The following is a 14,243-nucleotide window of genomic DNA, read 5'->3' on the forward strand; positions in this document are numbered from 1 at the left end:
TAAAAAGGGATCTCTAATGCCTACAGCACGAAGTTTAGCACATAAAATGTTGTGATCAACTTTGTCAAAGGCCTTGGAGAAGTCTGTATACAGTACATCAGCTTGAAGATTATTCTCGAACGCTGTAAAAATAGTATCAGTAAAAGAAAGCAAATTGGTCGTCGTTGATTTGGCTGTCCTAAATCCATGCTGCTCCTCAATCAGCACATTTTTAAATATAGGTGTTATTTTTTTTGTAATAATTGATTCGAATAGTTTTTGTAATATTTATAAAATTTAGGTATTTTTAAGTTGGTATATGAAAGCTAGATAACCAATCATCGTGCAGCTACAAAGCGCATGGACGAGTGGAATTCTAGCAAAGTTAGAATGATATCAATAAATTTATAAAAAATAGAGCATAGTAGTAAGTTTGTCAAGTGTTCATGCCAAGAACTAAGCAATAAAAAACTAAATAAATAAAGCACTGTATCAACTCCATGGTTAGCAAAGGGAGATAGATGTCCGAAGAGAATCTTTTGTAGACAGTAGGTAGATATCGTCACCATGTGGCCCACTGGCTGCTGGAGAATTTCTGGAAACGCACGTGTGTAGACTGGGGGATTATGCCTATTGTTCCAACGACTCGGTGTCCATTTTGGTCCGTTTTATGAGACGCAACATTCCTGTTCAATTCACATTTTTAAATGAATATTTTTTTGTTTAAGTCAGTTATAGAAGTTTGATTTATCATTTTGTATGTTATTAGAAGGCAGATATTTGAAATTTTATGTATTTGTGGGGGTCGTGGCCTTTGGCTTACCTGTCGGAATCTCTCTGCACACGCTGTGTGTAACTTTTATACGCAGAGGCATGTGCGTGAGGTAGGATTAGGCAATCGTCCTTTCTACCTGCATCCGTCCGCTCGGGGCCTCATGGCCTCTCGCTCGACACCCTACTACGTTCTTTTCAGAAGGTGGCGGGGAAAAGGATTCACATATATATTATCACACAAGAAATAAGAACGGCTTACTTACATGGATAACACTATTTATTTTATAAGACAACTGGCGTGTAATACAAAGATATTTTATTACACGTTTAATGAAATCTAACTTACTTCGAATTTATATCTAACACGTGTTTTATAGAAGACTAATTTTATGTAAGGAAGTACGGCAGTCGAGTTTCGGACAAGGAGAGAAGGACGGGCCTTGAACCTCGCGCCTTTTATAGCCTTTGTTCTGGTCGCCCTCTATTTCCGGCTGGGTATAGAACAGCAGGCTGGTAACTTAACGAGCTGCGTTCGCTTGCGTGGTTTCGCTCCTCGGTAGGTCCTTGAGGATTGTTTATGACGGAGGCGCCACATATTTATCAATATAAGTTATACAAAACCCCAATTTCATAGGAGCAACCAATATTTTTGTTAAAGGTTCACAAGAGGATTACGTACCTTCGCCACCTAATAGTGTCCTTGGCCCAGGCCAAAGACATCCACACAGTTCTGCTGATATTTTCGCACGACTACTACGACGAGAGCATCAACGAGCTTGTCCAGAGCATAGACTTCTGCAAGGTAAGAACCAAGAAACCGTGAATTTACTGGGCAACAAGGTCGGCGACAGCATTATTTCAATAGAGCAATATCTCAGCCTGTCTTCATTGGAGAAACGTAGAACGGAGATGAACCTTATACGTATTTTCAAAATACTTAATGTCCCGTCTTTGTTGCATGTTCCCAGCCATGTCCCCAGTAGTCAAAATCAGCTATTTATCAAAATGTCCATTTTGTTTTCTTTGACAATCTAACAGATGGAAAAATAATTCAATTTTTAAGTAATGCATTTGCTACTTTCACGTGCATTTGCTAATTAAGCATGAAATGTGATCCCATCTTGTTTCTTTAAGATCCCAGCCGTATTTATACACTTTAAAACGACACAACACGGCATAGTTGAATTCAAATCGGGACGTCTGCAAGGAAACTAATGAATCGAAACGTAAAACTACTCTATTTAAATTTATTTCAACAGAGAGGGAAAAATTATTGAGAAGGGAATATGGCAGTCTAGGCATTTACGGGGCTTATGACCTGTCATTGGCTGGTTTAAGTGGCCACTTTACACACTGTGTAACATTCACCATTCTGCCCAAGCATTTGGACATAATCAAACATTGTAAAACTACTCTTTTAAGAGTAGTTTAGTCGCCTTCTGTTTGACGCGCGTATGCAGTTTTTGGACTACTCTAAATTCTGTGGTCCAGAATGTGTAGATTAGTCAATTCGTCACATCTTGGAATTCTTTGGGATAGATCTTCCGGTTTTTCGCGGATCTATTTGCCACTAACCCGGTGTGGGGCGAAGTGGGATTGTCATGGCATAGGTTAGCTCGAAGTCTTGTTTGTTGATATTGTATACCATTATTTTATTGCTCTTGTTTATATTTGCTACTTAGTTTTACATTATTCGTTTATTGTTGGGGGGTTCATGGTCCACTTGTCAATAACACACACATGCTTAATAATTTCACCTGAAATGTAGTGCATAATCCATGAAGCAAGTCAGCGTTTTCTATTGAATTCAATACATTATATTATGCAGTACATTAACATTGTTCCTACCATGGAGGTATGAAGAACAAAGAAACGTGGCCTATAAAGAGACAACAGGGCGTGGTAACGCCCTGTCAGCCAGTCAGTCAATCAGTGAGTCCCTTCTTGAAATAATACCAAACCTTACAAATGGCGCCCAACGAGGAGCCATTTGCTTACCAATATTTCCTCAGCTACCAGACTATGTAAATTTTCACTCGTAACCGCCTCATTTATTTCTTTATAGTTGTCGGCTAGCAAATTGTGTTCGTATGGTTCTAGGTGATGCAGATATTCTACCCGCACTCAATGCAGATATATCCTAACCAATTCCCCGGAGAGGATCCCGATGACTGCCCTCGGGACATAAAGAAGAATGAGTGAGTGTTATTTCTTAGAATTTTATTATCCGTGTGCAAGTGTCCAGGCGAATGAAGAATACAGTTCTGAGTCTGAAATTGAACAAGATAGCCTTAACAAGCTTTAGTCCACCTCTTATGCCTACCGCGGTCATGGATTTGATTCTCAACTATAAATAGATTTAGATTAACAAACTATAAGACAGATGGAGAACATTTTAGGGAAGGTAGTATTTTCTCTGTGTTTAAGATGTGTCGGATGAAGAATACAGTTCTCCTTCTTAAGGTTCTGGGTTCGATTCCTGGCAGGGTGGATGTAACATTTGAAGATTTGGGAGCCACATGAACTGAAGTACTCTCTTATGATAGAGAAAATCCAAAAGGAGATATCTCTACATCAGAGAGTGCGGGTATTATCCTCGGCTCTACCCAACCGAGTTTCTCCAGGGTATGCTCGGCTACAACAGTTTAGAGACTAGAAGGAATGTGTATTTGACTACACATTTTTATCGATTGTTGCGCGGTGTGATCGATAATTCTGAGATTATGATGAGCATTGGTTTGTATGTTCCTGATAATTACCTAAGACAGCGTCAGCATAGATTGTTTCATATTCCGATATGCAGGAGCGCCCTGCCATTGGAAGGGCTATCGCTACGCTGAACAACATTGCTCTGGATGTGGATCTGTTCCATGTATCCGAAGGGGTTTTCTGGAGCAGGATTCTCCTATTACTTTGACAATAGTCTCGTTATGTATTTTTTTTATTTTTATAGTATGTATGTCTCGAATTTTAGTTTAGTGCATAGAGAACTGGATTGGTACTCTAATTACATTGTATGGATTGTAAAATAACTATTTGTTACAGAGCTATCAAGAAGAAATGTATAAACGCGTTACACCCAGACCTATACGGGCATTATAGGGAGGCAAAGTTCTCCCAGACCAAACATCACTGGTGGTGGAAGGCCAACAGGGTATTTGATGGCCTGCAAGTCACCAAGGACCATAATGGTAAGAAAACTCTGTGTGTCTCATAGTGGTAGGCAAACTACCTGAGTACCATAATGGTAGGCAAACTCATAAATGATCATAATTGTAGGTAAATTCACCAGCAATCGCAATGGTAGGAAAACTTACCAATGATCATAGTGGTAAGCAATCTTATCAATGATCATGATGTAGGCAAACTCATCAATAATTATAACGGCAGGCAACTTGACTAAAGATCATAACGGTAGATAAATTTACCAAGAATCAATAATAGTAGGCAAACTCATTATTGATCATAATAGTTGGCAAACTCACCAAGGATCATAATGGTAGGCAAATTCACCAAGTATCATAGTGGTAGGTAAACTCACCAAGGATCATAATGGTAGGCAAACTCATCAATAATCATAACGGTAGGCAAACTGACTAAGGATCGAAACGATAGGCAAACTTACCACGGATCATAATGGTAGGCAAACTTATCAATACTCATAATGGTAGGCAAACTCATCAATAATCATAATGGTTGGAAAACTCGTCAATAATCATGACGGTAAACAAACTGACTAAGGATCAAAACGGTAGGCAAACTCACCAAGGATCATAATAGTAGGCAAACTCATCAATAATCATAATGGTAGGCAAACTCATCAATAATCATAACGGTAGACAAACTGACTGAGGATCAAAACGGTAGGCAAACTCACCAAGGGTCATGACGGTAGGCAAACTCACAGAGGATTATTCACTCTGGACGTCAGGGGCTAATAAATAAATGTTTAAAAACTCAATTTCCAGGTCAAGTTTTGTTCCTCGAAGAGGACCACTATGTGGCGGAAGACTTCCTGCACGTTCTCCACCTAATGGAAGACGCCGTCGACCGCCAGTGTAAAGACTGCAATATCCTGTGCCTCGGCACCTACCTCAAGACCTACAATTATTACTCCACGGGGGATAAGGTAATTATTCTCATACTATTTATTCATATTTTAATATCAGATAACTTTTACACAATGTGTTACATAGACCACTCTGCCTATAGGTCGACTTCCATATTCACGTATGGCATAAACACCATGAATAAAGAGAATCAATAAATTGGCGTGGACGACCAAGGAAGACGTGGCATGATCAGATAAACCAAAATCTTAAGTCTGGTCATGTCAAAGCGGGCAGAACCGAAGGGCATGCATGAATGTGGAAGAAGCTAGAAATGTATGCCAGGATAGACGTGTGTGGCGGTCCATTCTCTCTGCCTACCCCTACGGAGAAATGGCGTGATGGTAGTAGTAGAATAAGATAAAAATTGCCTTTCTTCAACGATTAATGCCATTAATTTTCTTCTTACTTTCATTTTCTATAGTGGGCCAACAGGCGTGTGAAAGTAATATCAAAACCGAGCATTTATAGAAAATCAAAAAATGCCATTTGTGAATGTGGACGTCAACAACCTATAGGCAGAATGGTGAATGTTGCAGTGTGTTTCGTACTTTTAAAATCACATATAACAAACTTTGTATGGAATTTTTTGATTTTATAATTAATGCATATGTCTTATATATGTGTGTCCATTTTGTTTTTACCCCGGACGCCGCAACTTTGGAACATTCAGAAAAACGCCGCCAGGAACAAGAGGTTGTCATATGCCCAAACTTGGGGATACCATCTGCTGCCTCACCTCTACGGATACTACCAAAAGGTCTACTATCGCATGCACACAGATTACAAAATCACTAGCAACCGCGCACTAATTTGGCAGCCTGTCTCGCGGGAAAATGAACCCTGTTAACTCGTGCATTTTGTAAATATTTTTCCTTTGCAGCTGAGACCACTTTCGCTTGCCAAGAACCCCAGATATGCCATGCAATTTGCGTACTGTTTGATGATTTTACTTCAATAGATTGTGACACTTGTGGTGAATCGTCAAATCTTGTAGTTGGCGCGTGGATTTCATTCAGCAATAGGGACTAATATTGCATGCCACTTCATGATAATTGCATATAAATGCATACTAATTAGGTGGAATGTTGGACGGGAAAGTGACCCTTATGACTCATTTAGTATTTTAGATATTTATTTTTTTGCATGTATTTGAATAGGGAAATATCACGTTTTTTTAACGGTCATTGGTAACATTGGCCACGCCCCTAATGCGTCACGATTTGGATTAAATTTTGAACTTTGTTTGTGACCGTTTAAATTTAAATAGAGCTTTGAAATGAATCTTGACGTCACAATAATTATCAAGGCCAAACATGTCGCGTTTTTGTAGACATATTTTTAATAATTTATTTTTAAAAGTTATATATATGAAAACATTTCTTTACAATATCCATATTGATTTTGAAAATACAATTAATTATTCTAAATCTATTTTATATATTTTTATCCATATTTGTAGTATGTGATATTTCCCTATTAAGGTTTTGGATATTATCGTATAACTTATATAGCCCCATTTTGGGGGGGGGGGGGGTAAAATTGAGCCTAACAGTAGTTTTTACCATAGAATTATAACTAAAAAACAAAACGTAAAACTACTCACAAATGAGTAGTTTTACGTTTTGGCCATTAGTTACTCTGTAGACGTTGCTCAGTACGCAACTGCCGATTTAAATTCAACTACGCCGTGTTGTGTCGTTTGTAAGTGTCAAAATACTGGGATTAAAAGAGAATAGGGTGGGATCACATTTCATGTGTAAGTAGCAAATTCACATATAGTATTATGCAAGAACTCCATTATTTTACCCTCTGTCAGATTGTTAAATAAAACAAGGCGGACATTTTGTTAGAATTGCCAAGGTAGTAGAATTTTTTCTCCGGCTTTCTATTAGTAAGCCTTAGTATAATATTCATCATCATCATCATTCCCTTTCCGTACCTAATGGTGCAAAGGGCACTGGATTGGTACATCAATCGCAGCATATCTCGATTAATTTTGTTAGATGAAGGTAAGATGATCAGTCTTACGCTTCAGGTACCTGTCCAGGGACTGTGAAACATTCTTGTGTGAAAACACTATTTTAAATAAATATTTCATATCAACCATGTCGGGAATCGAACCCGAGACCTCTTGCATGGTAGGCAAACGCGCTGACCATTACACCACGAGGCCGAGTATATTAAACTGTTTTATTTACGTTTGCCTAGTAAAACTACCTGTTTTTTTTACGTTTGCCTAATATTAGTACCTGTTTTTTTTACGTTTGCCTAGTAATAGTACCTGTTTTTTTTCCGTTTGCCTAATAATAGGACCTGTTTTTTGACGTTTGCCTAATAATAGAACCTGTTTTTTTGACGTTTGCCTAATAATAGTACCTGTTTTTTTGACGTTTGCCTAATAATAGTACCTGTTTTTTTGACGTTTGCCTAATAATAGTACCTGTTTTTTTGACGTTTGCCTAATAATAGTACCTGTTTTTTTGACGTTTGCCTAATAATAGTACCTGTTTTTTTGACGTTTGCCTAATAATAGTACCTGTTTTTTTGACGTTTGCCTAATAATAGTATCTGTTTTTTTTTTATAGTTCCAACAGTAAAATATTTTTGATGGTAAAACATAACACAAAATCATCTATTATTTGCGTTACGAAAATATATTGTTTGCGGTCTGGCAACATTACGCGGCCACATCGCGCATGCGCGCAGGCGGGATATCAGACTTTTGGACGCAGTGCGATGTATGCAAACATATTATAATTCTATGGTTGTTACATTTTTATTATTCACCATCATCATTCCCTTATCCACCCACGATGGTGCATAGAGCATCTATTGGTACGCAATGCAGCAAATACCGATCGTTAAGAAGTTACGTATTTCAACAGAGATGAGGGAGTATTGAAGTCTCTTTCAGCGCTTCCAGATTAGATTCATTGTCCTAGGCGCAAGGGTTGGCGAGAAGGCGAAGGGGGGTTATTCAAATTTCTGTTTCGGCTGGTAAAATTATTTTCGGCCAGTAAAATTAGTTTCGGCCAGTAAAAATAGTTTCGGACAGTAAAATAAGTTTCAGCCAGTAAAATTGATTTTGGACAGTAAAATTAGTTTCGGCCAGTAAAATTAGTTTCGGCCAGTAAAATTAGTTTCGGCCAGTAAAATTAGTTTCGGCCAGTAAAATTAGTTTCGGCCAGTAAAAATAGTTTCGGACAGTAAAATTGATTTCGGACAGTAAAATTAGTTTCGGCCAGTAAAATTAGTTTCGGCCAGTAAAATTAGTTTCGGCCAGTAAAATTAGTTTCGGCCAGTAAAATTAGTTTCGGCCAGTAAAATTAATTCGGCCAGTAAAATTAGTTTCGGCCAGTAAAATTAATTTCTGACAGTAAAATTAGTTTCGGCGAGTACCTATTAGAAAACTCCAAAATTGATGTAGTTAAGTCCATCAGAGATTTAGGAGTTGTTTTGGACTATAAACTGACATACAACGAGCATATAGATAATACAGTCAATAAATCACTGAAATTACTCGGCTTCATTAACAGAATATCCTCTGGTTTTACTAATGTCCGTGCAATCAAAACTCTTTATTGCTCGACTGTTCGCCCTCTTCTAGAATATGCCTCCTAGAATAGTGGGCTGGTCTCCATTCTATGTCAATCGCATAAATCACATTGATCAGTCCAACATCGCTCTCTTCGAAAAGTAGCGTGGATGCTCGGACTAGAGAGAGGTTCTTATGCTGATATAGAGCCAATGTTAAATATTTCTAGTCTACAAAAACGTAGAACTAATATTGACTCCATATATATGTTCGGCATACTAAATTGTATAGTCGATGTGCCATCATTACTGGGACAAGTAAAATTCTATATTCTGACTCGTAGGTTGATCAGCACACAACAAACTATGGCCTTAATTCTCCAATGTCTTTGTCGTATTGTTAACTCAAGACAAGATCTGGACTTTTTTGGTTTAAGTTTACAAGGATTTAAACGAGCACTAAATAAATAGTCCAGATCTTGTCTCGATGTCCCTTATGTTTGTCGATGCTTCTTTTCTTTTTTTTAATGTTTAAAACTATTCTTTTATTGTAATATTCAAACCCTATGAATTGTATACATGGACAATGTCCGTTAATAAATAAATTACCCAACCATAATAATAAGTGGCCACTTTATACACTGTGTAACATTCACCATTCTGCCGATGTTAGAATATGCGCTTGTCGCGTTCCAGGTGGAGGTCGGCGTCTGGCAGAGCAGCCGCCACAACATGGGCATGGCCTTCCGCCGCTCCGTGTGGAGGGAGCTGCGCGCGTGCGCGGACACCTTCTGCCGCTACGACGACTACAACTGGGACTGGTCGCTGCAGCGCGTCTCGCAGCAGTGCCTGCGCGCGCGCCACCCCCTCAAGGCCATGGTGGCGCGCGGCCCGCGCGTCTTCCACATCGGGGAGTGGTCAGTGCCAGAGTGCTTCACTTGCTTAATCCGTGTTCACTCCGTAGGATTAAGGTTGCCGAGGTTTGGAGCTCCTACCCCAGTTGGAGATTGACAGAAGACTCGAGGTTGCTGTTTGATGTTTAATTAGGAGTTGAAGTAACTGCATGCTGGAGCTGAGTGACTGTGTTGAGCGGAGTCTTCGACCGACGTTGACTGGTCGAGAACTGGGCGTTAACTGCGCCCTGCGGTCTCTTTATAGACCGCACTCCTTTGTTATTCATATCTCGATGGTACGGACGGTGTTGATGTACTGCAGAACGATGCTCTCATCTTTCTGTGCAATACTGTTAGAGTTGCATAATTTGCTGTATTGGATTCTATAGAAAATGATGACACCGCTTCATCGGTCATTGCTATATTTCAAGTAAAATGTTTTGACCATAAACCCCACAACTCCATAGTCGAAGCAGCTTCAGAGGAAAGGCAATCCGTTCTTTTTCTTACAAATGTATTCCTAAATTTTCTAATTTTCCAATTTCTTTTCATTAATCGTGATTATTTTTATTATTATTGGTCATAGGCAGGCAGCCTTTGCTGATGCGCCTATATCTCGCGTACTGCCTTTTGTCCAAGTTCTTCTTCCTTCAAAAAACCATCCAAACGGTTCATAGTCCACAATCGATGACACACTAAAACGATTCACCAAAAACAGTGTAATGACCGAAGAAAGCAATGTCGTCATTTCCTATAGAATCCAATACAGCAACTTTAACAGTATTGCAGGGGGCATCGTTCTGCAGTAAATTCACATCGTCCCTACAGTGAATATATGAACTACAAAGGAACGTCGCCTATAAAGAGACCACAGGGCGTGGCAACGCCAGTCAGCTGGACGAAGTCACTCAGTTCCAGCATGAAGTTCAAGTGCAGTCTCAATAACCCATCATCGACTTAATTCATTATTTATTCAACATGTATTAAATAAACATCAAACGGCAACCTCGTGTCTTTTGAAACGACCCAAATTTTTACCGGACACGAGCTATGAGAAGTTACCCATATAGGTTTAAATTAAGGAATGATGACTATTGTCCATGCGATGATATTTCTTCACAGAGTATAGAACATCTGTTATTTCAGTGCCCATTTCTCAGTTTACAACGCCATAATCTTGAAGCAGAATGCAGGGAATATGGAATATCCTTAACAGATGTCCACACTGTAGTTAAAAGTAGTTATCACGCGCCATTGTTCTTGGACTTTGCAACAATGGCGATTGGAACATCCCGTATCCAAGACAAACAAACACTATTTTTTCCGAGTACCTTAGTCTTGTACATGACACGTAAGGCTACTAAATACAAAAGGTCCAAATATTTAAAAAATAAAACCTCGTGTCTTCTCTGTCAATCTCTAACTGGGGTGGAGCTCCGATCCCTCAACAGCCTAATCCTACACGTCCAAACGGTCTTTGAACCGGTGACCGAAAGAATGGACAACCGGGTTTGGTAATTTATCCCAGTCTGAAAGTACCCTGCTGGAAAGGAAGTTTATCTTGGGATTGAGGTGGAATTGGGGAAGATAGAGTGTCCAGTAATGTCCCTGTAAATTTGTGTTGGGATTTAGTTGATACATCTCATGCAGGAGACGGTCTTAGTAATTATTGAGTATCTTATAAGTTTCAACAAAGCCCTCTCTTTCATCGTTCTTCCAATAAGTCCTAGTGCTTTTAATCTACCGTGGTAGGGCATCCTTTTGAGTAATTTAGGGATTTTCGTAGCACATCTTCGGACTTTTTCCAGTGGCTCGATGTCTTTAGTAAAGTAGGAACTCCAAACTTGATATCCATTCTCCAATAAAGGTCTCACATGGGTCTTATATATTTTAAGAAATATCCTTGGAGTAATATTCTGGAATGCATTTTTCATCGAGTAAATTATTCAACAAAGTTTGAGTATGTCCAAATGCTTGCAGACTGGCTGGATTTCCTCCCCGAGTGATGGGAAATTACTGAGCATTGATCAAATTGATTTTATCAGTTTTTTCATGCAAACGTGAAACTCTGTTTCCAGAAATTGATATAAAAACGCGAAAACAAGCCTATTATAGTTTATACTTTTATTATATTATAGTTTACGAACAACATCACATGAATTATTTTTTTATTCGATCGATTTACCTTTTTATATCCTGTAATTATTTTCATGACTAAAAATTGTGTTGCTTTTAATTGAAAAAAATCTCTTATTGTTTTTATGTATATTTCATTTTTACTTTTTATGTTTATTCATTTACATATGTTTTTTTTTTCTTTTTAAAACTAGTATTTTAACCGTATCTTATTTTAAAAAAAAAATTATAAATGGTATATTCTGTAATTTATTTTTGTTCTTCAATTTTTATTATTATCGGTATGTTTTCCAATTTATATTTTTGTTTAATTTCTTAATTACTCATTTTATATATTATAATGTGTATTTGTGGTTCAATTTGTATTATTATCGGTATGTTTTATAATTTATAATAATTGTGTCTCATTTATTTACTATTAATGGCATATTTTCTAATCTATTTTTATGATTCAATTTTTATTATTATTACTTGCATGTTTTCTAATTTAAATTTATATTGATTTTTTATAATGTTATTATTATTCTTTGAATTTATTAAGCATCATTTCATGAAATTAAAAATAAAAAAAAACACATGAATAAAATAAGGTCCTTCCTGAACACAGGAATTTCCTAGCTAGTCGGGACCTGAAACAAATAAACTCTGTACATTTTAAAACTGTGAAATGCTAAATAAATAAAATAAATAAATAAAAATAAAATTTACATTGATCAATTTGTCCCATCTCTAACGTTTTTGCAAAATGATGTAACCTCGTAAGAACGTCGTTAATAATTAGGTTTATTTTAGTTTTTTGTTTGTTTTAAAGCTGATTTTATACATTTATGTTGCTTTATATGTCAAGCATCGTTTAAAAAAAATAAATGAACACGCCAGATACAAATGATTTTTCGTGTGTCAATATAAATCACTCCTTAGACGTTACTACAAAGTTATGTCGTCACTTTTGCTGACAACTGTCATTCGAATAAGCTATATTTTAAGGACTATAGGTACTTGTATATAGTTACATGTAATTAATAACTTACCTAAGAAACCCAGCCAGTCTGCAAGCATTTGGACATAATCAAACATTGTCGATTCACCATTCTGCCAATATTTGAACATCTATATTCCTTCAATTTTTTTATCTGTTGATGTTTGTGAAGTTAAAGAGCTGAACCCTTTATTTATGCGGGTGAGATTCGTCTAATTGAATTATTTCACCTACATACTAGACTAGGCAACGCCTGAAAATGTTATTTTTTCAATTTCTATACTTCTTCATGGACCAGGTGGATTTATCTACAATATTTTGAGTTTGTCTAAATTTTTGTAGACAAGGACTGGATTCAACTCCCCGGGGAGCTGTTTATATTAACATATTACAACAGAGATGAAGAACATTTGAGATTTAGATGTTCAAAAATGGGCAGAATGGTGAATGTTATACAGTGTGTAAAGTGGCTACTTAAACCAGCCAGTGACAGGTCATAAGCCCTGTAGATGCCTGGACTTCTATATTACCTTCTCTGAAATGTTCTTCATCTCTGTTGTAATATGTGAAAAAATAAGACATTTATACTTTTTCATTGATCAATTTGACCCATCTCTAACGTTTTTGCAAAATGATGTAACCTTGTATGAACGTCGTTAATAATTAGGTTTATTTTTGTTTTAAAGCTGATTTTATATTTTTAAGTTGATTTATATGTCAAGCATTGTATTAAAAAAATTAATTATCACGCCAGATACAAATGATTTTTCGTGTGTCAATATCAATCACTCCTTAGACGTTACTACAAAGTTATGTCGTCACTTTTGCTGACAACTGTCATTCTAATAAGCTATATTTTAAGGACTATAGGTACTTTTATATAGTTATATTCATAACTTATATGTAATTAATAACTTGTATGTAAATATAAGTTATAACATCATTACAATGGAATTCCATCAAGAATGAGGAATTCCACTATTTTCTATTTTTTTTTTCTATTAGCGTACTATTTAACTAAGCAATTTTTTATATTTTTTTTTGTGCATTATTTACAAAGATATGATTTTTTTAAGTTACATTTATCAAATACCGCACCAAATGACTGTAATCAGTGTGTCACTTTTCAGTAGTGACGTCATGAAACGGTTGGCGTTCTTACTTTCACTGACCTGACGAGAATCTATGGAATATTGCTTTGATTACTTAATTTAGTTGATCGTAATTTGCTCATTTCTATGTTACGATTGTTTTTACGAACGTTTCCATTTAGAAAAACCTAGAAAGTTGACATAATCTCTGGTTGAAATGTCAAATTATTCAAATTATACTCTTTTTTTTCTATGGTCAAAACGCTCCTTACAAGGTGCGGGGGCTTTAAAGCGGAAACCGGAAACACTACACCCAGATATAAGGAGTGACGTCATTATTTACGATTTTAAAATTAATACTATTTTTTATTTATTTTTGAGTGGGTTTTTGAGATAGTGTACACGAAAACATTTTTAAAATTTGATTCTGGGTCGGGCTGGAATTCCTCATTGTCAATTGATAATTCAAATCAATCGACCGTTTGTTTCTGTTCGCTTGGCCCAGCGGCGTCCATCACAAGAAGGCGAACTGCGACAGCAACGCCGTCATAGGCAAGGTGCAGCGCGTGGTGCTGGGCGCCAGGAAGTTCCTGTACCCGGCGGGCCTGACGCTGCAGGTGGCCGCCGCCACCAAGAAGGCCAAGATATGGAAGGGCAACGGCGGCTGGGGGGACGTGAGGTAAGGCGCCGAGCCTCTGTGCTTCGATTCAACGCGAGCTGTACCCGGCAGTGCTTCGCTGTTGCT

The 14,243-nt window shown here is 37.3% G+C and overlaps 1 protein-coding gene across 2 annotated transcripts in view; it reads left to right on the forward strand.

Moving 5' to 3' along the window:
• The window catches only part of LOC148275109 (alpha-1,6-mannosyl-glycoprotein 2-beta-N-acetylglucosaminyltransferase-like), a 35,354-nt gene that overhangs the window by 19,570 nt on the left and 1,541 nt on the right, over window positions 1-14,243 (forward strand). For both annotated transcript variants that reach the window (XM_088236123.1, XM_088236121.1), the window contains exons 7-12: window positions 1,412-1,555; window positions 2,854-2,951; window positions 3,799-3,944; window positions 4,722-4,882; window positions 9,096-9,316; window positions 14,004-14,177. In XM_088236123.1, coding sequence (XP_088092249.1) covers window positions 1,412-1,555; window positions 2,854-2,951; window positions 3,799-3,944; window positions 4,722-4,882; window positions 9,096-9,316; window positions 14,004-14,177 — 944 coding nt within the window. The remainder of the gene's footprint in view (window positions 1-1,411; window positions 1,556-2,853; window positions 2,952-3,798; window positions 3,945-4,721; window positions 4,883-9,095; window positions 9,317-14,003; window positions 14,178-14,243) is intronic.

This window comes from Micrasema longulum, unplaced genomic scaffold (genome assembly GCF_059751315.1).
Source record: "Micrasema longulum isolate JH-2025_06_02 unplaced genomic scaffold, ASM5975131v1 h1tg001509l, whole genome shotgun sequence".
In the NCBI taxonomy this organism is placed as follows: Eukaryota; Metazoa; Arthropoda; class Insecta; order Trichoptera; family Brachycentridae; genus Micrasema; species Micrasema longulum.